The sequence below is a fragment of the Mustela nivalis genome, assembly GCF_964662115.1.
Source record: "Mustela nivalis genome assembly, chromosome: 13".
NCBI lineage: Eukaryota > Metazoa > Chordata > Mammalia > Carnivora > Mustelidae > Mustela > Mustela nivalis.
In genome coordinates, this window is record NC_139032.1 from 72,109,756 (window position 1) to 72,135,407 (window position 25,652).

General features: G+C 40.6%; 2 protein-coding genes across 4 annotated transcripts in view; one reads left to right on the top strand and one right to left on the bottom strand.

Moving 5' to 3' along the window:
* The window catches only part of ECPAS (Ecm29 proteasome adaptor and scaffold), a 295,320-nt gene that overhangs the window by 136,482 nt on the left and 133,186 nt on the right, over positions 1 to 25,652 (bottom strand). The window lies entirely within an intron of this gene.
* DNAJC25 (DnaJ heat shock protein family (Hsp40) member C25) overlaps positions 14,611 to 25,652 on the top strand; it is a 28,125-nt gene continuing 17,083 nt past the window's right edge. For 2 of the 3 annotated variants that reach the window (XM_082696968.1, XM_082696969.1), the window contains exon 1: positions 14,618 to 15,043. In XM_082696968.1, the coding sequence (XP_082553094.1) occupies positions 14,711 to 15,043 (333 nt within the window). In that variant the 5' untranslated portion in view covers positions 14,618 to 14,710. Of the gene's footprint in view, positions 15,044 to 25,652 lie in introns of all 3 variants that reach the window. The other variant, XM_082696967.1, reaches the window with a different exon arrangement.

Genomic DNA, 25,652 nt, shown 5'->3' on the forward strand with positions numbered 1-25,652 from the left:
CAACATAAAATAGTAACATAAAATTTAATGATAATCAGATGTTAGGTATGTTGTATTACCAGCTTTGCAGGAAAGTTGGTTTGTATGGTGACTTGAAAAGCTTTCAACAGAGGGGGTGCCTGGGTGGCTCAGTGGGTTAAGCTTCTGCCTTCTGCTCAGGCCCTGATTCTAGGGTCCTGGGATGGAGCCCCACATTGGGCTCTCTGCTCAGCAGGGAGCCTGCCTTCCCTTCTCTCTCTGCCTGCCTCACTGCCCACTTGTGATCTCTGTCTGTCAAATAAATAAATAAATAAAATCTTAAAAAAAAAAAAAAGCTTTCAACAGAAGAGCTGAAAGAAATCTGGGTGTCTCTGAGAATGTCTATTGGTTGTTATAGCTGCATAACAAATTACCATCAGTTGGATAGATTAAACAAAAGAAATTTAAATTTCTTACAATTATGGAAGCTGGATGTCCAGATCAAAGTATTGGCCAGTTTGGCTTCTCCTGAGCCCACACTTCTTGGCTTGCTGATGGCCACCTTCTTTTTGTTCTCACAGGGTTTTTTCTCTGCGCATGCACATCCTTGATGTATCTTTCTTCTTTAAGCTCCACCTAACAGTCTCCATTGAATTTAGTCATCTTTTTGAAGGTCCTGTCTCCAAATACAATCACAGATTAGAGCGCACCCATTTATGACCTTATTTAACTTCAGTTACCTCTCTAAAGCTTTGCCTGGATGACTCAGTTGGTTAAGCATCTGCCTTTGGCTCAGGTCATGAATCCCAGTCCCTGGGATTGGTCTCCCTGCTCAGCGAGGAGCCTGCGTCTCTTCTCCCTCTGCCATGATCTCTCTCTCTCTCTCCAATAAAATCTTTTAAAGAAATAATTGTATCAGACACTAGCCAAATGGATAGGAGGATGGGAAGAGGGACTAAGAGGGGAAACCAGGACGAGAGAGTGACATTCCAAGACATTCAATATATTTGTATATCCAAAATAACATTACCAATAGTTGTTTACAGAGATCCCATAAGTGTGACCTTTCCTAAAGTTCTTACCTGCAAGAGGAACCCATCTCACCTATATTAGAAGATAAAATGAACAATGAAAAGAACAAGGGCTTTGAGCATGTTAACTCGAATTCAAATCTCAACCCTCCTACTAACTCTGTGATCTCTAATTGATTTCACTTCTTGAACTTCAGATCCCTTAGGCTCTGAGGAAGATAATTAAAATATTTACTTCCCTGGACTATTGTGAGGCTTAGAAATTAGCTACTAAGGGCTCCTAGTTGGTGCTGCACTGGCCACATTTCATTGTGCTGTGGGAAGAGGCATAATTGTTCTCTTTCCAAATGTAGTATCTTACATGTATTAAGGGATTCTTTCAATTATGAGAATAATATTACTATCCAGTTTTATAATTATTTCACAAGCATTATCTCACTAGACCAATGCAGTGAAAGTTGTAGAAAAGAAAACAAAGGTGCATTTTAAAAGCACATTGCCATAGAAAAGCATCAGAAGTAATTGTCACCAGATAACAATGAGTTTTGCTTTTTATGCTGTTCACATTTGTATTATCTGAATTATTTGAAGAGATACATTTTCTTATTACTTGCACGATTGTATTAAGTGACGTGTTCCCTCAGCTTGCTAGATCAGAGTTCTTTGAAACCCAAGGTCAGAGCACTGAATTGAATAAGATTTTGTCTTAGAGCAAAGTAAAGAGCAAATCTTCTTCCTTGATCCTCTAATCCATATTCTGACTGACCCTGTGATCATGCAACAGCCAGTACCGAGCTTCATCATCATGACAGCTCATTTCAGCCATTAAGCTGAGTCACAGTGACTACCTGGGAAAGAGATGATATCCTGGTTGACCTGGAGTGGTTATTATCTATTTATTTATTAGAGAGAGAGAGAGAGAGCTCATGGGAAAGACAGAGAGGAGAGAGAGAGAGAGAGAGAGAGAGAGAGAGAACCTGAGCAGCTGGGAGGGGCAGAAGGAGAGGGAGAAGCAGTCTCCCCGCTAAGCAGGGAGCCCGATGCGGGATGCAACACAGGGTTCCATCCCAGGACACTGCTCAGGAAACCAGACTCTTCTACTTCCATTTGGAGTGAAAGGCTTTCTTCCATGGTCACAGAATGTTTATTGTACCACTGGGCAGCATCTCCATATTCCAGGCAGAAAGACAAAGGACAGAAGATGCATGTCTAGGGGTGCCCAACTGTGGTTCAGTTGGTAGAGTCAGTGGGGCAAGGAAATGTTGCAATTGGATGTCACCACGTGGGCCAAATATCTCAGATTAAAAAGAGAGACACAGGTTGTCTTGTGACCATGGAGCTGGACTGTGGCAAAACTTTCTGTCTCCCTGTTAAGAGAGGGGTCATGGTTTCTTCACTGTTTGTATAGGATTTTGGACCTCAGGGCCAGAGGGTTGAGGTCTTCATACTCATAACTTATGGTGTATTATCACCACTGGTCTGCCAAAAATTCTCTGTCACTAATTGGTATGCTTTTTTAAAAAAGACCCCATTCCCTACTCTTCTCCTCCTGCTACTATAGGAACTGTTGTGATGTGTTTAATGTATTGTTTGTCTTTTTTGCAAATGTTCTTGTACAATGTGCACTGGGGCATATTTATTTATTTATTTATTCATTCATTTGAAAGCAAGGGAGAGACAGACAGCATGAGCAGGGGGAAGGGGCGGAGAGAGAAGCAGAATCCCAGGCTCCCAGCTGAGCAGGGAGCCCGATGAGGGGCTCGATCCCAGGACACCGGGATTATGACCTGAACCAATGGCAGACACTTAACCACCTGAGCCACCCAGGTACCCCTGGATTCAGAGACATTTTAAATCTGTTTTACGTTCTCATCATCATAGAATAAACTCTGACTCAAAGCTTAATTAGTTTGCTTTAAATCAAAAGAATTTTGGGTGAAGGCAAACTATTTTTACAATGTTGTTGCTATTCAAGTCAAAGTTATTGGTGATATAGAACTCATGAATTATACAGTAACTATATGGTTTTTTCTTGTTATAACATTAAAAATAATACAAGTAGGTGTAGTACTTTTGTGACTAGGCATTTGTGGAGTGGAAGTAAGGTAAATTTACATTGAGAGCACCCTGAAGTTCTGCTCAAGTTCAGGAGACAGGATTCTCTCTGAAGCAGCCTCTCTGACTTGGGAATTTACTGTGGGGGGAGAAAAAACCTTATTTTGGGAATGAATAAAGAATTCATTGGTTATTATTTAGTTAACCCCAACTAAAAGTTTTTTTTTTTTAACGTGTCTTAATTTGCTTCTTTTAAATTGCTTCATTTGTATCACAGAATGATACATGTTTATGGACTTGTTTATGTACATGTTGTATATAATCACAAACATGATGTACATGTTTATGTGCCAAAAAACAGAACTGTGACATAGTGTACTTGAAAACAACTTCCACCCTCAAAGGACTATATAAGTAAGGGTTATAATTATTAATATAGGGACCAAAGTGCACTGTGTTAAGAACAAGCAATTGAAAACACTAACGATCAGGGAGAGACAGGAGCAACTCTATTTGATTTTCTTCATTTGCCTTCCAGATCCACTCTCCATGCTGTTTTCACAAATCCTGCCCCCTTCCCTCAAACTTACACTTGATTTTGGTGGGTCTGGTGTTGATTCTTCCTGTCAGATTACTTTGGATTGGCGTTGTTTAAAAGCACAGCTCCTTCAGGCAGCCTCTGGGCACACCTCTGTACCCTGACCCCTTCGGGCTCAAGTAGAAGGGCGTCTCCCCAGCCACCGTTGGGTTTCCTTTCCCCTGCATACTTCCCTTCGGTGGGTGGCCCTCTGTCTCCTGCTAGGAGACTGCTTAGTCTAAATAACATATGTAATTATTGTTTAAAAAAGCCACAGATATGAAAGTTCATGGACTCTGAAAGAGAAAATAAGTTTCAAAGGAATTTTAGACAAATGGTTTAAATTAATAAAAATTGTAAAAAGGACATGCACACTCCCCAAAATTGTTAAAAGGGCACACATATGGATGCAAATGACACCTTGTCCTGTCACCGCTGCAGGTAAGTATGGATATCACATCTCTCAGTCATGTAGAGAAAGCTTCACACTCTGAAATGTAAAAAAGAAAAACAGGGTCATCACCCTACATGCTTTTTTTTTTTTTTTTTTTTTTTTTTTTTTTTTGCTCTGCATTATTCTAGTCCCCAAAATGAATGAAACTTGAATTTTCCCTGTAAGTCACTTACTAACATAATTCTATCCATGACATTTTCAGTACTGAACTTTTGTGGATATGCAACATTTGTGGCTATCATCATCATGTGAGAAAGTATGTTTTTCCACTAAGAAATTGGAATGTTGGCAATTTTGTGATTTTCTTCTCTTTTAAATACATGTTGTATTTTAAACTTAATGGGTCAGTCCGTTTAACGTCTGTACTTTTTCTAGGGATGCCTGGGTGGCTCAATCGGCTAAGCAGCTGCCTTCTGCTCAGGTCACGATTCCAGTGTCTTGGGATCGAGTCCCACATTGGACTCCCTGCACAGCGGGGAGCCTGCTTCTCCCTCTGCCTCTGTCTGCCACTCTGCCTGCCTGTGTGCTCTCTCTCTGACAAATAAATAAAAATAAAAATAAATCTTTAAAGTCTGTACTTTCTTTAAACATCTTCATTGGAAAGAAATTGGTTTTATTTCTTTTGATTCTGAATCTCCCTTATACAGCAAGAGCTCAAAAATCCTGTGTTTTAAATAAGATGGAAAAAAACAAAAGGGAAAAATTTGTAGGCATAAATTTAGAAAGGAATAGAAAGCTTTGCTAAATATTTGAGGGAATTAGAAAGATGATGCTTATCTTTTTTTTTTTTTTTTACTTTATTTTTAAGTAATCTCTAGCCCCAATATGGGCCTTGAACTCATATCCCTGAGATTAAGAGTCGCACACTCCAGCCAGCCAGGCACTTTAAATTAGTGATTCTCAAGCTTTGGTGTCTATCAGAATCACCTGTGGGCTTATTAAAAATAAACATCATGTTGGGGCACCTGGGTGACTCAGTTGGTTAAGTGGCTGACTCTTGATCTCAGCTCAGGTCCCCAACCCAGGGTAGTGAGTTCAGTTGCCGCGTTGGGCTCCATGCTGGGGGTGGAGGCTACTTTAAAAACAAGCAAACAAACAAACAAGTATCAAGCCCCTTTCAGACCTTAGGAAGTCAGAGTCTCCAGTGATCTAAATCATTACAGACACTCTACCATTCTGCACTATCATAAAATTCCATTTTCTCACTTGTGAAATGGGGATAACCTCATAGAACTGTTGTGAGGATGAAGTGACATAATATATATTAAGCACTAAAGACTAAGGTATATTAAGCACTACGTAGAACTGTTCCTAATGCACAGTAAGCACTACGTGAGTGTGACTACTATTCTTTTTGTCAGGAGACAATTCTCCTTGTTTCTTCATGCTTGTGAGCAGGGGCACCGACCATTTGTGTTCTGGACGATTTTCTCCAGGTCTCTGTATGCCAGATAGCCTGGGAAGACATAAGGTCTCCCACAAGATCAGAGGGATAGGTTTGTTTTCTGTCTAGTGTAATGTCTCCCCTAGGTGCATGTGAGTGTCTGTTATAAAAGATTTGGGTGCCCTAAGCTCAGAGTTCCTCAACTGGGATGCGAATCTACTTCATCACAGCATTTACCTGGGCCCCCCTGTGTTACCCACGGAGGGCTGGGGGGTGCAGGTGGAGAGCCAAAATGGACATGAACGTGGTGCTGCTTGCTGTGCCGTGAGTGATAAAGTCCCGTATCTCTGACCCAGGAGTCTGTGCTTTCTGCCAGCATCTGTGAAACTGTGCCAGGCTAACTGGCTAGTTTACAAAGGAAGGTAAAAACCTCTGCCCCTTCATAGTTCTTGACAATTATAAAGTATAAAAACATGCAGTCCTGTACAAAGAAGCACAATGTGGCAACCAAAAGTGATTAAGAAAGAATTTCATTTTTCACTCCTATTGCTAAATGTAGATTTAAGGGATTCAATTCATAATTATCTTATTGCACAATGATGGCACCATCTAGCTTCTCCCATACACACATATGGTCCCCATCTTTTTCCTGGTTTGAAGGATAGTATTAATGACCCATGAAATCTAAATGTATCTGGCCATTATCCAAAACCACTGATCAGTGGCCAAGTGATAGAGTTGCAGAGTGTTTTAAGAGAATTGGCATTTCTGAATACCCTCTAGTATCTCAACTCACCCCTTGCTCAGCATCCTAGCATGTGATGTGCAATTTCCAGCATCTTACTCCCAAACACCAAACAAAATAGAATTTTGTCTCTGTCACTTCCTCAGTCCACTCAGTACCACTGACATCCTGGTGGCTGACTTATTCCTAAAAGAAACTCAGGCCACCAAGAAGGTCATCTAGGAGACTCAATTTTCATAACCTATAGATCTTTCATTGATGTGCTCTTCTTTCCCTGTTCTTGACTTGCTGGCCTTTCATTACTGTTATCATAGTGAGTATGAATTTTAGTCCAATCTAGTTCATATAAGATTTCAAGGTATTTCATTATAATTATTGCCTGGCAAATGTCTCCAATTTCCTTGCTTCTCTCTTCCTTTATCAATCACCATGGCATAAAACTAACCCTGAATAAAACCAACTATTGCCCTTTCCATGCATTCTCAGGAGCAGCTGAACATTACTGGAGAAAATTGCACAACCAGACTGACTGGTTTTCCTTGAATGATCACAAACAACATACTGGCACACTCAACCCCACCCAGGAATCCCAGTCATTCTCCAATAAATCTGCTTTTTCAAACAGTGTGATAACAGTTTTACACTTTTACTTCTGTTCTCAAACCTCAGCTCTCAAGAGATAATCCTACCCTAGGCTTCACTGAAAAAATTAAAAACCATTAGAACAGAGATCTTGGCTTTTCATGGTCAAAGTTACAAACTTCTCTGCATCTGTACCCATCTTCTCTTTTCTTCCTCTGATGATGGGGGAAGCTCTCTCCTCCTATTAAAGATTAATGAACATAGACTGTATCTCTTCTAAATTTCTTAAGCTACTTGGGTTATTTTCTCCTGCATAAGCAACCTCTTCTGTATCAACCAAAATACTTTCCATAACAAAAAGACGAAAACCTCTTGTAGACGAAAGTCGCTCAAATTTTTATCCCCTGGCCACACTCAGGAGCCAGACAGATCTGAGAGGGTATTATGCTAATTAGTAGATTCATATGTCCTTAAATTTCCCATGTGAAACCTTATCATAGTGGTTATTTCTGAAATAACTCTTCACCAAATTTCACACATTATTTAGACAAAAAGTAAATAGATTTACCTTTGCGCATTGGAGATATTTCTTTACAAATGTGTTTCTTCCTTTTAAAAACAGAGCTGGGGCACCTGGGTGGCTCAGTGGGTTAAAGCCTCTGTCTTCGGCTCAGGTCATGATCCCAGGGTTCTGGGATGGAGCGCTGCATTGGGCTCTCTGCTCAGCGGGGAGCCTGCTTCCCCTCCTCTCTCTCTGCCTGCCTCTCTGCCTACTTGTGATCTCTCTCTGTCAAATAAATAAATAAAATCTTTTAAAAAAATAAAAAAATATAAAAACAGAGCCAAACGCCAGTGTTTAAATGACATGATTGCTGCCAAATCCTTGTAACTATCATCCCATTACGGAGCATGCCAGGGGAGTGGGCATTGGAGCTATGTTTAGCTTTTCTCTTCTGTCTATGCAACCAATCAGGTTTATTTTCCCTACTTAGACCCTTGGATTTTTTTTAATATTTTATTTATTTATTTGACAGACAGAGATCACAAGTAGGCAGAGAGGCAGGAAGAGAGAGAGGAGGAAGCAGGCTCCCTGCTGAGCAGAGAGCCCGATGTGGGGCTCGATCCCAGGACCCTGGGATCATGACCTGAGCTGAAGGCAGAGGCTTTAACCCACTGAGCCACCCAGGCACCCCTAGACCCTTGGTTTTAAAAAATGCTTCATTCAAGAATTTTGAGGGAAGGCTGAGAAAAATTGAAGCCATTGTAAATTGTGGAATTTAGTCACCACACATCTCTAACGGACTGAGCAGAAATAGGTAGCACCCTCTCGTGGACAGTTTGGAACTGGCATAGTCTCTTTCCAGCTCACTGGAACCAGTCAGAGGTAGAGGGCCAGGATGAGTTCTCTCCAGAATTTCTGCTCAGCAAGATTTTATCTGTGGCTCTCTGGTGGTCAACAAATAAAAAATTGGCTTCTGTCTACCTGATGACCAAGTGGGTCCAGGATATAAACCCAGTAGGAATGGGGTATGTGAGTTTGGGAGTTGTGTGATTTTTCTTGTCGTAAATAAGAATGCCAGATGATGGAAGACTTGTAAAATGAATTTCTCCACAGAAGTGACTGGGCTGAACAGGTAAAAGGAAATTGGATGTGAGAAACAACAAGAACTAATGCAGTCAGAAACGTCCCTTCCCCCACCCTTCAAGTGGATGGCTGATAGAAGTGATAGGGAAGAAACAGATACTACCTCTTTTTAAAAAGTAGGCATAGGGGCGCCTGGGTGGCTCAGTGGGTTAAGCCGCTGCCTTTGGCTCAGGTCATGATCTCGGGGTCCTGGGATCGAGTCCCGCATCGGGCTCTCTGCTCAGCAGGGAGCCTGCTTCCCTCTCTCTCTCTCTCTCTGCCTGCCTCTCCATCTACTTGTGATTTCTCTCTGTCAAATAAATAAATAAAATCTTAAAAAAAAAAAGTAGGCATATATCAGGAAAGCAGAAGAGAGGTTATATTCATAGAATTCTGAAAAATTCAAAAACAAGTTTGGTAGGGGGGCCTGGGTGGCTCAGTCAGTTAAGGGTCTAACTCTTGATTTTGGCTCAGGTCATGTTCTGTGTTGCGAGATTGAGCCCCAGGTCAGACTCTGTTTTGGGCACACAGCCCATTTTAAGATTCTCTTTCCCTCTTCCTCTGTTAAAATGAGTTTGGCAATGAAATTTGTGGTGTTCTAACTCCATAAACCACCTCGTTCACACTAGCAGACATCTAGGCTACTAGATTTGACCTAAAGGAAGATCAAAAGCAATGCTGGTTTTGAATTAGTTTCTTTTTTCATCCCTTCCTAGTTTTATAATATTCAATTTTTTTAAAAAAGGTCTTGTAGTACTTATTCCTTGCCTTATAATTATAGATAACTTTAAAATAGTATAATATCTCAAGTTGTATATGGAATGATTGTTTTTTTTAATTTTAAGTCATTTTTTAAAGATTTTATTTTTTTATTTGACAGAGAGAGATTACAAATAGGCAGAGAGGCAGATAGAGGGAGAGGAAGAGAAGCAGGCTCCCCGCTGAGAGCAGAGAGCCGGATGCGGGGCTCGATCCCAGGACCCAGGAATCATGACCTGAGCAGAAGGCAGCGGCTTTAACCTACTGAACCACTCAGGTGCCTCTGGAATGGTTGTTTTTCAACCATTTATTGATTTGTGGATATGTAGGTGTAACTTTTGTTTACATAATTTAAATCAATTTTTGAACCAAGCAAGTCAATGTAGGTATGAAAAAAGTATGCTCAGTTTGATTGGAAAGACCTTATAAAAGTCTTATAGCCAGAAATTATAATGAGGTTTTCTCTCATTTCAGGTAAATGGAGAGTGAAGATACATTCTTTTTTTTTGAAATTTATCAACATTTCCTTTATTTTTTAATACATGGTAAATTGTTATGACTGCTTTATGTATTTGAAAAGAACATATGTTCTTTTTGTTGGATACAAAGTTCTGTAACAATTATTTATTTTTATATTTATTATTATATTATATATTTATTTTATTAACATACATGTTATCTAAAATTAATAATATATAATTATATACTAATTAATATATAATTATATATTATTAATTTTATATAACATATATAAATAATATATATTATTTATATATATAACATATATATAATATATATATATAAAATAAGGAGTACGGATCTGTGATTCATCAGTCTTGCACATTTCACAGCACTCACCATAGCACATACCCTCCCCAATGTCCATCACCCAGCCACCCCACCCCTCCCACCCCTCTTCATCCCAGCAACCCTCAGTTTGTCTGCTGAGATTAAGAGTCTCTTATGGTTTCTCTTCCTCTCTGGTTTCATCTTATTTCATTTTTTCCTCTCTTCCCCTATGATCCTCTGCCTTGTTTCTCAAATTCCACATATCAGTGAGATCATATGATAATCGTCTTTCTCTGATTGGGTTATTTCACTTAGCATAATACCCTCTAGTTCCACCCACATCATTGCAAATGGCAAGATTTCCTTTTTTGATGGCTGCTTAATAAATGTGTGTGTGTGTGCGTGTGTGTAAATCACATATACCACATCTTCTTTATCCATTCATCTGTCGATGAACATCTAGCTTCTTTCCATAGCTTGGCTATTGTGGGTGCATGTCTCCTTCAGATCACTATATTTGTATCTTTGTGGTCAATTTCTGGGTCATAGGGTAGCTCTATTTTCAACTTTTTGAGGAACCTTCATTCTGTTTTCCAGAGTGCCTGTACCAGTTTGCATTCCCACCAACAGTGCAGGATGGTTCCACCTTCTCCATATTCTCGCTAACATCTGCCGTTTCCTTGTACATACATGCTCACTGGCCTAGGACTTGTGGTCAGACTGATCAGTAGTCATCCAGCATGGTGGTACAAATGTCACCTATCTGGGAGTATGAACTATGACACCCTACTGCTCTCGTTGGACAGTGTGAATCTACTAGGCTAAAATCCATGGTTGTAGTGGTTTCTTATTTTTACTGTTTCACCACTGGATATATAGAAAAACCCAATCAACTCCAAATTATTTTACCATGTTTATTCAACTTGTTCATCAGTTGAAAAATATTTATTGAATGTTAGTTACATAAAGACACTATAAGAATATAAAGAATTACAAGGCATGGCCTTAGTGTTTTTTTTTTTTAACTTTTTTTTCATAGCAGTTTTCGGTTCACAGCAAGACTGAGGGGAAGGTACAGAGATTTCCCATATGTCCCCTCCCCAACACATGTACAGTTTTCCCTATTATCAGTATGCCCCACCAGAGTGGTAGGTACATTTGCTATAATTAATGAACATACACTGAAACATCATAATCACTCCAAATCCATAGTTTATATTAGTGTTCATTCTTGGTGTTGTACGTTTTGTTTGGACAAATGTATAACGACATGGATCTGTGAATATAGTGTCATAAAAAGTACGTTTACTGCCTTAAACATTCTCTGTGTTCTGCCTTTTCATCCCTCCTTCGAACCCCTGGCAACCACTGATCTTTTTACTGTCTTCATACTTTTGTCTTTGTCCGAATATTATACAGTTGGAGTCATACAGTATGCAGCCTTTTCAGATCAGTTTTTTCACTTATGATATGCATTTAAGCTTCTTCTATATCTCTTAATGGCTTGGAAGCTCATTTCTTTGTAGTGCTAATACTCCATTGTCTAGAGGTACCACAGTTTATCCATTTACCTGTTGAAGGACAACTTGGTCCTTCCAGGTTTCCGCAAGTATGAATAAAGCCACTATAAACATCTATGTGCGGGTTTTTCTGCAGACATACATTTTTAACTCTTTTGGGTAAAGGACAAATTGCACAAGGAGTGCAATTGCTGGATTATATGGTAAGACACTGTTTAGTTTTTTAGTTGTTTATTTTTTTAAGTAATCTCTATAAACCAACATGGGGCATGAACTCTCGATCCTGAGATCAAGAGTTGCATACCCTACCAACTGAGCCAGCCAGGTGCCCCAGAATATGTTAAGTTTTATAAGAAAATGCCAAACATCTTCCAAAATGACAGTACCATTTTACATTTCCACTAGCAATGAATGAGAGTCCCTGTTTCTCCACATCTCTGTTAGCATTGGTATTGACAGTTTTCTAGATTTTGGCCATTCTAGTAGGTATGCAGTGATAGCTCATTGTTTTAATTTGCATTTCCCTGAAGACATTAGATGTGAAGCATCTTTTGATATGCTAATTTCCATCTTTATAGCTTCTTTGGTGAGGTGTCAAGATCTTTGGTCCATATTTTATCTTTTTTTAAAAGATTTTATTTGTTTATTTGGGAAAGAGCATGAGCAGGGGGAAGGGCATAGGGAGAGGGAGAAGCAAACTCCCCACTGAGCAGGGAGCCCGAACTGGGGTTCAATCGTAGGACCCTGGGATCATGACTTGAGCCCAAGGCAAATACTTAACTGACTGAGCCACCCAGGTGCCCCTTTGGCCCACTTTTTATTTTATTTTTATTTTTATTTTTTTTATTTATTTGACAGAGAGAGATCACAAGTAGGCAGAGAGGCAGGCAGAGAGAGAGAGAGGAGGAAGCAGGCTCCCTGCTGAGCAGAGAGCCTGATGCGGGACTCGATCCCAGGACCCAGAGTTCATGACCTGAGCCGAAGGCAGCGGCTTAACCCACTGAGCCACCCAGGCACCCTGGCCCACTTTTTAATAATGTTATTTGTTTTCTCACTGTTGAGTTTCAAGATTGGAAACAGTCCTTGGATAACAGTCCTTGACCAGATGTATCTTTCAAAAATATTTTCTCTCAGTTTGTGGCTTGTCTCTCCCTTCTTTTGGCCTTGTTTTTCACAGAACAGAAGTATGTTTTCATTTTTTTTTTAAGATTTTATTTATTTGAGAGAGAACGAGAGTGAGAGAGCACAAGCAGGGGGAGCAGCAGATGGAGAGGGAGAAGCAGGCTTCCCGCTGAGCAGGAAGCCCAGTTCAGGTCTCTGTCCCAGGACCCTAGGATCATGACCTGAGACTAGGGCAGATGCTTAACGGCTAGAGCCACCCAGGTGCCCCTCTTACCTGGATTCTTAAAACTGTCTCATAATGGTGGTCCTGAAATCTCCCAACTCATTCTCTTAGTAGAGTAATTGCTCTGATGTGCGTGTTTGAAGGTGCCACTTTACTACTTAAATTTTCACACTGGCTTTCCATTGCTCTTAGGATAAAGAGCAACTTCTTCAACATGGAAGAAACTGACCTCTCACAATCTAGCTTCTTCCAATTTCATGCCCTGCACTCCTATTCCCTACTCCCAGGCATATGGGCTATCTTTTATTTCTTGAAAAACTTCACGTTCTTTTCTTGCCTCTGCCTTCTTTTCCCTTCTTGGTATTTACTTCACTACTCTCTTAGTCCAAAACTCCCTCACACCCTTCAAGTCATCTTCTATTTGTCCTTTGCATGTCCTGGAATTGACTCTAACGATTGACCCTGACTCTAGCAATTTCAGCTTGGTGACTCTCTTATGTGTTTGCATTAAATCACTCGCTCTCCTATCTATAGCTATATATGTATGCTATATGTCACACATGTCTCTCCCTTGTTTCATTTTCTTAAAAGAATTTATTATATCTTAAAGTTTATTATTTGCTTGTTTATTTGTCTGTCATCCTGTACTAAAATATATGTTCCCTGAGATCAACAATCTTGTCTACCGGGGCGCCTGGGTGGCTCAATTGGTTGAGCATCTGCCTTCTGCTTGGTCCCACCCCGGGCTCTGGTATGAAGCCCCACATCTGGCTTCCAGCTCAGCGGCGCAGGGAGGGGGTCAGCTTCTTCCTCTCCCTCTGCCTGCTCTTCTGCTTGCTTGTGCTGTCAAATAAATGGATAAATAAAACCGTTAAAAAAAAAAAATCTCATCTGCCTTACTCTCACCACTACGAGCTCAGAACCTCCAACAGTGCCTACCTCATATTAGAGACTCAATGAATACGTACTGACTGAATGGTAGAAGCACATTTTTGAGGCAAAATTCTTCGTGCAATTGTAGAGTTCCATGCAATATCTGGGACATAATTATACCAACAAATTATTTGTTTTTGTCAGAAATTAAAATTTGAGTGACCTGTGTTTGTTCTGGCCACCTTATACCCCGAACACATTTAGCAATATCTGGAGACATTTTTGACTGTCATAACTGGCGTGGTGGTACTACTGGTACCTGGTGTATAGAGGGATGCTACTAACCATCTTACAATAATACAGCTCTTATTTGGCAAAATAAATAAATAAATAAAAATAAAAAATTATAAGTTCCAAATGTTGATGGTGTGGAGGTTGAGAGAGAACCTCCACATCTGAACTAGATGGTCATGAAATTTAAGGGTCCCTAGCAGGCAGAGTCAGCGCCTAGAGCCTCTAAATTCATCTTCCTTTTGGAAAGACGGCGTAGGGTTAGTGAAAGGAAGGCGTCCGGCCTGGACACTCGGCTTTAAAATTCTGTGCACACATCATCTTCACATGGATAACCAGACGGCAAGAGAGCCAGACTATCAATTGCCGCAGGTGAAGTAATGATGCAGAAATGATCGCGTGTGAAGGCCACGTGGAAGGTAACGCGCTCTGCACACATTGGTTACATGTGCCTCAGACACTGAGACATCCTTTAGTTCCGGTAAGAAAAACCCTCCCGCCGCTGGATCTAGGAAGGCAGTGACACACCGGAAGCGGCCGGGCGACTGAGGCGTCTTTCTCCCCTAGCAACGGTCCTGAAGGAAGTGGTTGGTGCAGTCGCGCTCTGTGCGCCTGCGCGGAGGCGCCGCCTGCTGACGTGGAGCTAGGTCCCGGAGGCCGAGCCCGGCACACCGCGGGGTGCGGGAGAGCTGCTTGGCCGGTGGAGCAGCGGCTGAGGCCGGGATGGCGGCGCCGCTCGCTCCGCGCGGGGGAGCCGGCGTTGCCGGCCAGTGCTGGTTGGTGTTGCTGCCGCCCCTGTTGCTGGCGCTGCTGCTAGCGCGGTCCGCGGGGGCCCTAGTGGAGGGGCTCTACTGCGGCACGCGCGACTGCTACGAAGTGCTGGGCGTGAGCCGCACGGCGGGCAAGGCGGAGATCGCGCGGGCCTACCGCCAGCTGGCCCGGCGCTACCACCCCGACCGCTACCGGCCTGAGCCTGGCGACGAGGGCCCGGGACGGATGCCGCAGAGCGCGGAAGAGGCCTTCCTGCTGGTAGCGACCGCCTACGAGACTCTTAAGGTGAGATCTGGGGACGCGGATTGGCAGCGAGGACTCCTGGCCGGTGGAGCAGGGTTCTCGGTGACCCCGGCTCCTAGCGGGGCCACTGCCGCGACCCCTAGGATGTTCGGGATTTCCGACGTGGCAGTGCGAAAGAACCCACACGCACGGGTCATTGACAAAGATGGGAACCCCCTCGGGTCTTGGAGGACAGCTAGCCCTCTCCTTTTTGTGACAGGTTCTGTTATGCAAAGCCTTGGGTATATTGCAGTTTAGTGAAAGCACTTTAAAAACTTGCAGCTCACACTTGGAAAGCAGGGTGATTATTATTACCAAGATCTGTGATAGAATATAGGAAAGGTCTCCAATATTGAATGACTGTGATGGCGCCAATTTGACATAACTAGATTTCTGGGGATGGTATTAAATTTGACATTTAGGGGCACCTGGGTGGCTCAGTGGGTTGAGCGTCGGACTGTTGGTTTTGGCTCAGGTCATGCCTGATCTCAGGGTCGTGAGATCAGGCTCGCTCTCAGTGGGCAGTCTGTTTGGAATTCTTTCTCTCCCTCTGCCCCTCACCCGGATCTCTCTCTAAATAAATAAATAAAATCTTTAAAAAAATAAAAATAAACGTGACATTTAGCTTGGGTTTAAGGATTTAGGAAAACACTAAGAAGAACAATGAACAAGCACTCAGAAGACCGGATATTTGACTCTTGGCTCCTATACCCCAGTATGACCTTGGATAGTGACTTAATATGTCACAGTAGCTGTTTCTTCATATGTAAAATTAAAGCCATGATACCTCCTCACAAGGGTTCAGTCCTCAATGAGAATTGAATAAATGTGAGAAATCCCCTATACAGGACCTGCAAATACATACTTAATGACTTGGAGCTCAAGACTCAGAAGTTCTGTCAGGAAAAATTTTGTGAATATGGGTGTAGTCATTTGACAAAGGTTTTTATCAAGTCCTTTGGAGATGGGGAGATGTACCCTGTTCCTGTTTTCTTCTGCTACTGCAAAAATCAAACCATATAAGGAATCACAAAGTATAAATCATATTTGATGGAAGTGTTACTGCTTTAAGGGTCCCATCATGCTAATGTAACAGCAATTGTAATCGTACAGTGTTTCTTTCTAGCTTTTTTTTTTTTTTTGAGGTGAAGTTTTCCATGTTGCTTTGTAATCTGTTTTTAATGACTACTTCTAGTGGGTATACTATAATTTAACCATGGATTATTTGTTCAGAACAGCTTTCCAGAGCTGAAAATACTGAATCAGGGACCTATAGGCTCTTCATTCATGCTTTCCAGTGCAGTTTATATAATATGGATTCCTATAATGAGTATGCCAAGTTCACTGTATTCTCCCTAGCACTGGTGAGATTTAATTCTCACTGGCAGTTGACTGAAGAATGGGTGGGGACTAGGGAAAGTGCAGACACCAGAGGGTTAGTTGCTTATTATTTATTAAAGTGATTGAGGAAAGACTTCAGAAAAATGGGAAAGAACTTCTCCATCCAGGGAAACCCAGCATCTAAAGTCCCAATCTTTGTTCTTCTGCAGTGAAGAAAGGTAGTCCTCCAGACAAGCAGCCAGAAGGCTCTGGTGACACATAAGGAAGCCTTGGAGGATGGAGAACTTCAGAAGACAGGGCAGCAGAAACTCTGGCAGCTGCTGCCTTCTTTTGGGTTTGGGAATGGGTAGGTTTGGCATGAGAGTGGTGAACATGTTAGTAAGATATGAACCAAGAAAGACAGACAGTAGAGAAATTTTGCTGGGAGGAACCCCAACACTCTATTCTTGCCATTTTCTCGAAGAGACAAATTTGGAGGCTGATTTGATGAATCTGTAATGGTTGCCTCTAAAAGTTTCTTCCCCTAAAGTTTAATACTGATTTGTCAGTGAATAAAAGCTTGATAAAATAATTTGTCCACTTTGGGGCAGTTAAAAACTGGTACGTCTGGAGAAAGTAACATGTTCTTGATCCCAACAAGAGGTTTACAGTACTACAAATGTCTCTAAGCAGGAAACAAAAATTGGAGTTACACTGATGGAGGAGGGAGTGAGAGAAAATGCTATAGTTTCCTCAGCCCCATTCAGTGTTACTGTCAGAGGAAAGGGATGTTTGGGGATGGTTTGGACCCTTGAAAACCAGACCTGAGTTCCATGAAAGCTATTTTAAAGTTACAGAGATGGACTTCTAAGTGGAACACCTCCAGAAACTTTATTGTTCAGACTTCATTGCAGATGCTCTCTCCTAAAATGAGGAAAAGGACTTTGATTTGCTGTATGTGGAATTTATTAAAAACAAACAAAGTGGTCAGATTTTATTTCTGTCATAATGGAAAATTATGAGTAAGCTGCCAGAGAATATCATTTCTGGATAATGTAGAGATCTAATGAACTAGAGTCATCCAGTTTGGATAGCCTCATCTTCCAAATTATCCCCTTGAGGCAATGAGGATATAACCACTACTTTACTCAAGTTATATCTGTAGGCTAGAATGAGGGCAAGAAGTCCATGTGGCCTTTGCTAAGAGCAGGTCAGATAGAATAGTGGGAGAAGTTGATGAGTTCCAGTGGCTCTGGAATGGAGATACAGAAGCCTGTATGGAATTCCACTATCATCTCATGGATGTAGCAGATGTCTGCCTGGGACCGCTTCATTTCTGTTTGCTATTTTTGTTTTATGCTATATCTTTCTCCATAAAGAATAATAGTAAGCCCTGTGAAAGGTGTACTTATCTAAAGAGCCAGCCAAAAAGGAGGGAGGGACGTGGGAAGACTATGTCATCCTTCATAGCCATGTGCAATTATTGCTGGCAGATGGAAGAAGAAGCTGATTTTATGTTTTGTTTTGTAAAGTGCACAAGTAGATTCCATTTCTGGAACAGTGTATCCAACAGAAATTGTTCCTTTTCTTGAACTCTGAAATAATTTAATTGTAAATTCCCTGGAGCTGAGAGTCTTCTTTCTCCCTCCCCCCATGGTTTTTTTTTTTTAAGATTTATTTATTTTAGAGAGAGAGAGAGTGTGCTCACACGCATGTGCACACACGAGCGGTGGGGGAGGGGCAGAGGGAGAGGGAAGGAGAATCTCAAGCAGACTGCACACTAAGTGGAGAGCCCAATGAGAGGCTCAGGCTTACCACCTTGAGATCACAATAGGAGTCAACAAGTATGAGGCTCAACTGACTGCACCACCCAGGTGCCCCTACCACCATAATTTTTTTATAATCTTTTAATTTCTCTTATTAGTTTGTTCAACTCTCTTAATCTTTTTAATGTATGTGATATAAGAAGCTATATTATATTTTCATTATAACCTTATAGTGGTATGCATCAAAACTTCTAATAATCAAGGATCTGTGAATATTGATAATACATGTATCACCAAAATGGGAATTTATATTTGTGAAATATAGTAGATTTATGGCTCTGAGGTTTTGTTGGTCAAATACATGCCTCTTTGAGAGAGAGAGGGTTATGTTTTGTTTTGTTTTTGATGATGGTTGTTAAAAAAGTACACTAACATGATTTAAATACAGTTGGTGAAACAAGATACTATCACACTTGATCATTGTTATTTTAGCAACACAGATTCTACCTGTGCATAGAGAGATTGAGGAAAACGAGAAAAAGAAGGATGGGTAATAATGGAAGGCAAAGGCACTGGTCAGATGCTTTCATCAAGTCATGCTTAGTTCATATTCTCAAGTAACTTAAAATTGCAGTTCTCAGCAGCACTTTAAACCATTATGATCTCACACACTGCTTTATATTTGCTTCATAATGTAAGCAAAGTTAAGACAATGAAATAGTATTTAGTGTATTTGACTACTGGGGATTCAGGGAATTCGTGGACTTTGGAAGTTAAGTAAATGGACTCTCACTTGCTGTGTCAACATTAGATCTTTTTATGTGGATATAGCACTTATCACACTGCATTGTAAATACTGAGAAGCCCTCCCCTCTCCACTAAACCATCTCCTTGCCTTTTTGTTTGTATATCCATGGCACCTAGCCCAGTGTCTGGCACATCGGATAATGAATGTTTGTTAAATGAAAGACTGGTATCTGGAGATAGATTGAGTGGATTTCTGACATTTTGACATTGTTATGTGAAGCTTACTGTGGCATTTTTATCCTAAATGTAGTTTTAAAGAGTGGTACAGATAAAGTAGATTGGATGACTATGAATGAAAAATTCCCACATGAGTGAAAAATTGCCTTCTATTTTTAAGAAGTTCTGTTTTGTTTTTTAAGTGAGAACATTGATCCTTTTTGAATACAGATAAGAGTTGGATGAAGTAGATGAAATAAAGATGGCCTGGAAATCAACAAATGATGGAACAGGTGGAAAGAATGTACTTAGAACATGGGAAAATAGACTAACAGCATTTTGTAAAATCACAAAAGAACAGAAAAAGTCTTGGCAGTATTACTGGCTTGAAGGTTATCTGATAAGGTAACATAAGTAGTGAGAGCCTTTTACTACTCTACCCTTGTCTTGGCAGGGAAGTCACAGAACACTTTAGTTTCTTTTTATCAGCATGATTGATGTAGCAGGCATTTAGCACTTACGAAGAATGTGGCACGGGGTGGAGGGGGGTGGATTCTGAATGCCCAGCCCTTTTATGTTACTGTTCATTGTTCCTTCTTAGTTTATTCTACTCAATCCTTTCTGTAACTGGTACTGAGGTGGGCGCTAGGGGACGAAATCATAACAATCAAAAGAGCACAGTTCTTCCCTTTAAGCTTTTAACATAACAAGAAGACAGATACTTATTGTTTGGTTATTATTTATTTAAGTTATATAATAAAGATACATGTAGATTATATTACAGCACTGAAAGGATACAATTATTTCTTCTTTGGGGATTGGAAGAAGAATGTACTCTTTGGTCTGGATCTAGAACAATCATTACAGGTTGACAGTGAAGGGACATTTCTGGTAGAGGGAAAACTTGATCAACAAAAACATGGAGACATGAATGTGCAAGACTTATCCAGGAATAAGGTGTAGTTTCCTGAGGTATCATATAATAGTGAGTGTTTTCTCTGCCAGTGATCACTTTTATTGTATTTCTCCCAAGGACTCTCTGTTTTGGGGAAAAATAGCTAACTGAACTTCTTAGTATTACTGTTTCTTTTTCAGCATTGATCCAGATTAATCATTCATAGTAATTGGGTATTTGTAAAAATAATAAACATGTAAATTTCTATTACAGTGTGATGCTGATAAACAGAGAAATTAAGTAAACTTGTTGGCAGATGGTTTTCATTTCACATGTCAACTCTGATTGGTCATGACTCCCTGAAACATTTGCAAAGGTTTTGAGTCCTGTCTGGGTTTAGTGGAAAAGATGAGATGATCGATAGTGATTTCTCCCATGGGCCCAGAAGAAGGGTGTGGTACTTTATGTACCACACCTGCTGTTTCTGCTGTGAATCCAAAAGTGCTCTTTATTTTTTACTGATAACGTAATTTTAGCTGTTATTCCCTACTTAGGGCAAAGGTTGACTGTACACCAAATATGTTTAATTTTAGTTCTGTGATGACACATGATGTTATCAACAACCAATCAGAGCTTCTGATTGACATAAAAACTACTGAGTTGATACAATTCTGGCCAGAAGCTGAGCACTTGAGATTTTAAATTAGCTTGTGGGGATTTATCATAGATAAAAGAACATTTTGAGATATTCACAGCACAAAAACCTTTACTGCATTTTTCACAGCTATTAGAGGATCTAGTACTTCTAGGTTAGAAGCCTGTCAGGAAAATGGTAGGGAAAATGTTTCAGGAGACTGGAACATCTTTGGGATCAGTTTGATGTTTGATGAACAACCCTTTAATCTGTGTTTAGGAGTTTGAACTTTATGTATTGAATAGTGACCAGACATTTTAAAGTGGAGAAATAACACAGTCTGATGTTTCTTTCAGAAAGAAAATTCTGGTAGCAATATTGAGAATGGGTTTGGGAAGGCTGGAAGGTTCTTGTCTGAATTCATTTCCACCATTTTCTGGAATCTCAATTCCTCTTTGGTAACTTGAAAACCTCTTAGTTGGTGTATTTCAATTCATTTTGCTTAATTTTGCTTCTTTTAAAGCTACAGTCACACTTACCTTCTTCTTCTTTTTTTTTTTTTTTTACTGTGGGACATCTTCACTTCATTTCCTTATCTTTCCAAGAAGGTACTGTAGACTGATGTATACCAGCATATGTAATGGAATTGCTCTTAAGGCGGATAGTGGTGTTCTAAGTGTTAGATTTGAATGCTGCTCTTCATTTCTCCCTCCTGGAACTATCTGTGGCATTTGACGTTGTTGGCCATATAGCTCTTTAAGCTGCTCTCCTTTGAATCCCTCAGTGTTATTCTTTCCTGTTTCTCCTATCTTTCTAGTTGTGTTTTTTCAGTCTTCATAGTCTTCTTTTCTTCTCCCTACACCTTAAACATTGCTTTTCCTTAGAGTTCTGTCCTTTGGTATTCTTTTCTTTCTGTTTTCCAAGCTCTTCCTGATGAAACTCAATCATATCTGTGACAACTCTAAAATCTGTGTATTCTCTAGGTTCATATTTTCAGTTGTGGTCTTATTTGTGGCACAGCTACCTGAAATTAAACGTTTTGGAAATCAATCTTGTTATGTTTGCTAAAGCATAACCGAGGAGAGAAGCAGACTCTGCACTGAACACAGTGTGATGTGGTGCTAATCTTACCACCCTGAGATCATGACCTGAGCCAAAACTAAGAGTTGGACACTTAGACTGTGCCACCAAGGTACCCCTGTCATGAGAATCTTAAGAGATTACATACATATGCTTTGGGGCACAGAGTAACATGGTCCACACAGTGATTATAATTAGAAAATTTCAGGGCACCTGTGTGGTTCAGTCAGTTGAGCACCTGCCTTTGACTCAGGTCATGATCCCATGGTCCTGGCATCGAGTCCTGCATCAGGTTCCTTGCTCAGCAGGGAGCCTGCTTCTCCTTCTGTCTGCCGCTCCCCCTGCTTATGCTCTCTCTCACTCTCCCTCTGACAAATAAAATCTTAAAAAAAAGAAAGAAAGAAACTTCACTGTTAATCCTCAATATGATTGGTTGTTTAACTCCCTTGATCATTAAGTCTTACTTATTATACTTTTTAGTCTCTAAAATCTCTTTCTCCCTCATTCTCCTCTTTACAATATTGTCAGAGTGAACTTTCAAAAAATAAACACAACTACTCAGTGCTATTGTTCTCATTCTTTAAAACATTTCATTTTTGATAGCACAGACAACACTCTAGCACTTTAGGATGGCATATGATGTCCTTTCTACAGTTCTTATCCAAATCAGTTTTTTTTGGCCACATTTAGTACACCTTTCTTCCTGAATTTCACTAGTGCTCAAGCTTCAGTGAATTCTTCCTATTCATTGATGTTTCTGTACCTTAACACTTGCTGTTACCTTGGTCTGGAACAAGGTTTAACTACATTGTACTTGCTTTTCAGGATCCAGTACTCGTTTCTTCTCTGCTGTGGATCCCATTACCAGTTGATCTCAGGCAGGGTTAGTTAGTCCTTTATTGTTTAGCACATCAAATTGCATTTTTCTTGCTTGTTAGATTCTTCTAGATGGGAAAGTTCCTGAGACCAGGACATTATCTTATCTTTTTATTCTCCCTTGAGTCTAAAACAAGACTTAATGCCCTGCATAATTATTTGCTGAATTGGAAATAACTAAGTTTTCTAAAAGCTCAAGTAACCAAGTGGATGGTGATACTCTACTCTTAACTGAAACATGGAGGGACAGATTTGGGTTTTGAGCATGTTTACGTTGAGATATTTATGTTACATTTAGGAAATGCTTAGGAGATATTTGAAAATAGGACACAGGAAAAGCAGATCTGAGTGTCTCTAGTAATTTGGTGATACTGCAAATCATGGAAATTGTTGAGGCCACATGTAGATAGAAGAGAAGACATATGAGAAGATAGTTCCACTAGTGACTAGGGTCAAGGAACAAGAAGAGAAATAGAACTGATGGCAGTTAATTTTCTTCCTCTTTAATAAGATGTAATGGCTTGGAAATAAATTTAGGGAAACAGATATTATTTTTTTAAGGATCATTTATATATATGTATTTCTTTAAAAATGGGGTTAATAAATTTTCTTTAAAAGATTTATTAATTTTTTAAAATTTTATTTATTTATCAGAGAGAGAGAGGGAGCGAGCACAGGCAGACAGAATGGCAGGCAGAGGCAGAGGGAGAAGCAGGCTCCCTGCCGAGCAAGGAGCCCGATGTGGGACTCGATCCCAGGACGCTGGGATCATGACCTGAGCCGAAGGCAGCTGCTCAACCAACTGAGCCACCCAGGCGTCCCAATTTTTTTTTTTTTGAGAGAGAGAGAGAGGGAGAGTGAGTCGCAAGCAGACTCCACACTGAGTGTGGAGCCTGATGGGAGACCAATCTCATGATCCTGAGATCATGACCCAAGCCAGAACCAAGAGTTGGTTGCTCATCCAACTGTGCCACCCAGTCACCCCAATGGGATTAGTACATATTTTTAAGAATGAACAAAAGAGGACGCCTGGGTGGCTCAGTGGGTTAAGCCACTGCCTTCGGCTCAGGTCATGATCTCAGGGTCCTGGGATCAAGGCCCGCATCGGGCTCTCTGCTCAGCAGGGAGCCTGCTTCCTCCTCTCTCTCTGCCTGCCTCTCTGCCTGCTTGTGATCTCTCTCTGTCAAATAAATAAATAAAATCTTTAATTAAAAAAAAAGAATGAACAAAAGAGAGGGAATTAAGATAGTGGAGGACTAGAGGACCCTAAATTGGACCCTCAAACAGCTAGATAGTTATCAAATCATTCTGAACACCTGCAAAATCAACTGGAAATCTGAGAAAAGAAATGCAATTCTACAGATAGGAAAGCAATCACTTTTGCAAGGTAGGAGATGGGGAGACTTGAATCTGAGATGATATATTGGAGGCTATGATGAAGGGGAGGGAGCTTGCTTAAGAAGGCTACCACAGGGCGCCTGGGTGGCTCAGTTGGTTGGGCGACTGCCTTCGGCTCAGGTCATGATCCCAGAGTCCTGGAACCGAGTCCCGCATTGGGCTCCCTGCTCCATGGGGAGTCTGCTTCTCCCTCTGACCTTCTCCTCTCTCATGCTCTCTCTCACTGTCTCTCTGTCAAATAAATAAATAAAATCTTAAAAAAAAAAAAAAAAAAGGCTACCACAAAGCATTATAAGCAGTGGAACACAAAATCAGAACTTTTAGAAGCCTGCTACAGTGTGGTAGTCCCTGGCTTAAAGGTGCCTAGGTGGCAAAACAGGGCAGAATCCCAGGTGGGAGTTTGGTATCAGGATCCCTGGAGTCACAAGAAGAACAGGGGTGCCTGAGTGTGGCAGGTTTCCCAGGTACAAGAGTGGGGAACATGGCTGAAAACAGCAAGTTTAGGTGCTGGCTTTCTGCTCTGGGTTGCCATAAACCCAGGAACTGCTACACAGTTGTGTAGCAGCTCTCTTGGCTGGTGTCAAGCAAAAGGCAGAAGCATGGTGGGAGGAATAGCACAGGTCTGTGTGACCAGAAACTGTAAAATGTGGAGTTTTGAAACTCAGTGGTGTGCCTGGGATAAAAATGCTTGATCCCAGGCCGGGTGAATGCAGAGTTCAGACAGAAACCAGGGAGATGAGAGTGATTGACTGCTTTTCTGTGAGAGCCCACTGGTCTGAACTTTCAGTTTTAGGACTAGAGAGCAGGGTGCTGCCATTTTTTCCCCACCCATCAGTGCTGAAGCCTTCAGAGAGCAAAACAGTGCCACATAGTGGAACCCAGAGCAGCTTGTGCTGAGCCTGGGCCCCTGGCAAGGGAGGCACATTTCTACTAGGGCAAGGCACTTGAGAATCAGTGCCATAGGCCCCTCTTCCAGAAGATGACCAGGAACAAGTGGCTTGCACCAAATTTACTGATCATAGATGGCTACAGCTCTTGGGGAAAATAGTATATATAGCATTTGTGAGTTTTGTTTTTTTTTTATTCTTTAGTCTTTAAGTATCCTTTTCTTGTTATTATTTTTTCAATTTCTATTTTTATATATATGTATATATATATTTTATTCTTTGTTTCTTTTCCTTGTATTTTATTTTTGTGTATATATATATATATATATGTGTGTGTGTGTGTGTGTGTGTGTATGTATATAAATTTTCTTTCTTATTTTGAGATCTAGTTTCCTTTAACAAGCAGACCAAAACACACCCAGGATCTAGTGTTTTGTTTTATTTTTTTTGTTTCTTATTTATTTTTCTTCTTGTTTTTGTTTTTTTCTGATTTATTTTGTGTGTGCATTTTTTTTTCTGTTGTTATTGTTATTCTTATTGTTGTTTTTCTCATTCTTTCTTCTATTCTTTTCTGGACAAAATGATGAGACTGAGAAATTTCCCCCAAAAGAAAGAACAGGAGGTAGTACTCACTGCCAGGGATTAAATCAGTATGAATATAAGTAAGATGTCTGAACTAAATTTAAAACAACTATTATAACGATACTAGTGGGCTTGAAAAAAGCATAGAAGACACTATAGAACCCCTTACTGTAGAAATAAAAGAACTAAAATCTAGTCAGGCAGAAAATAA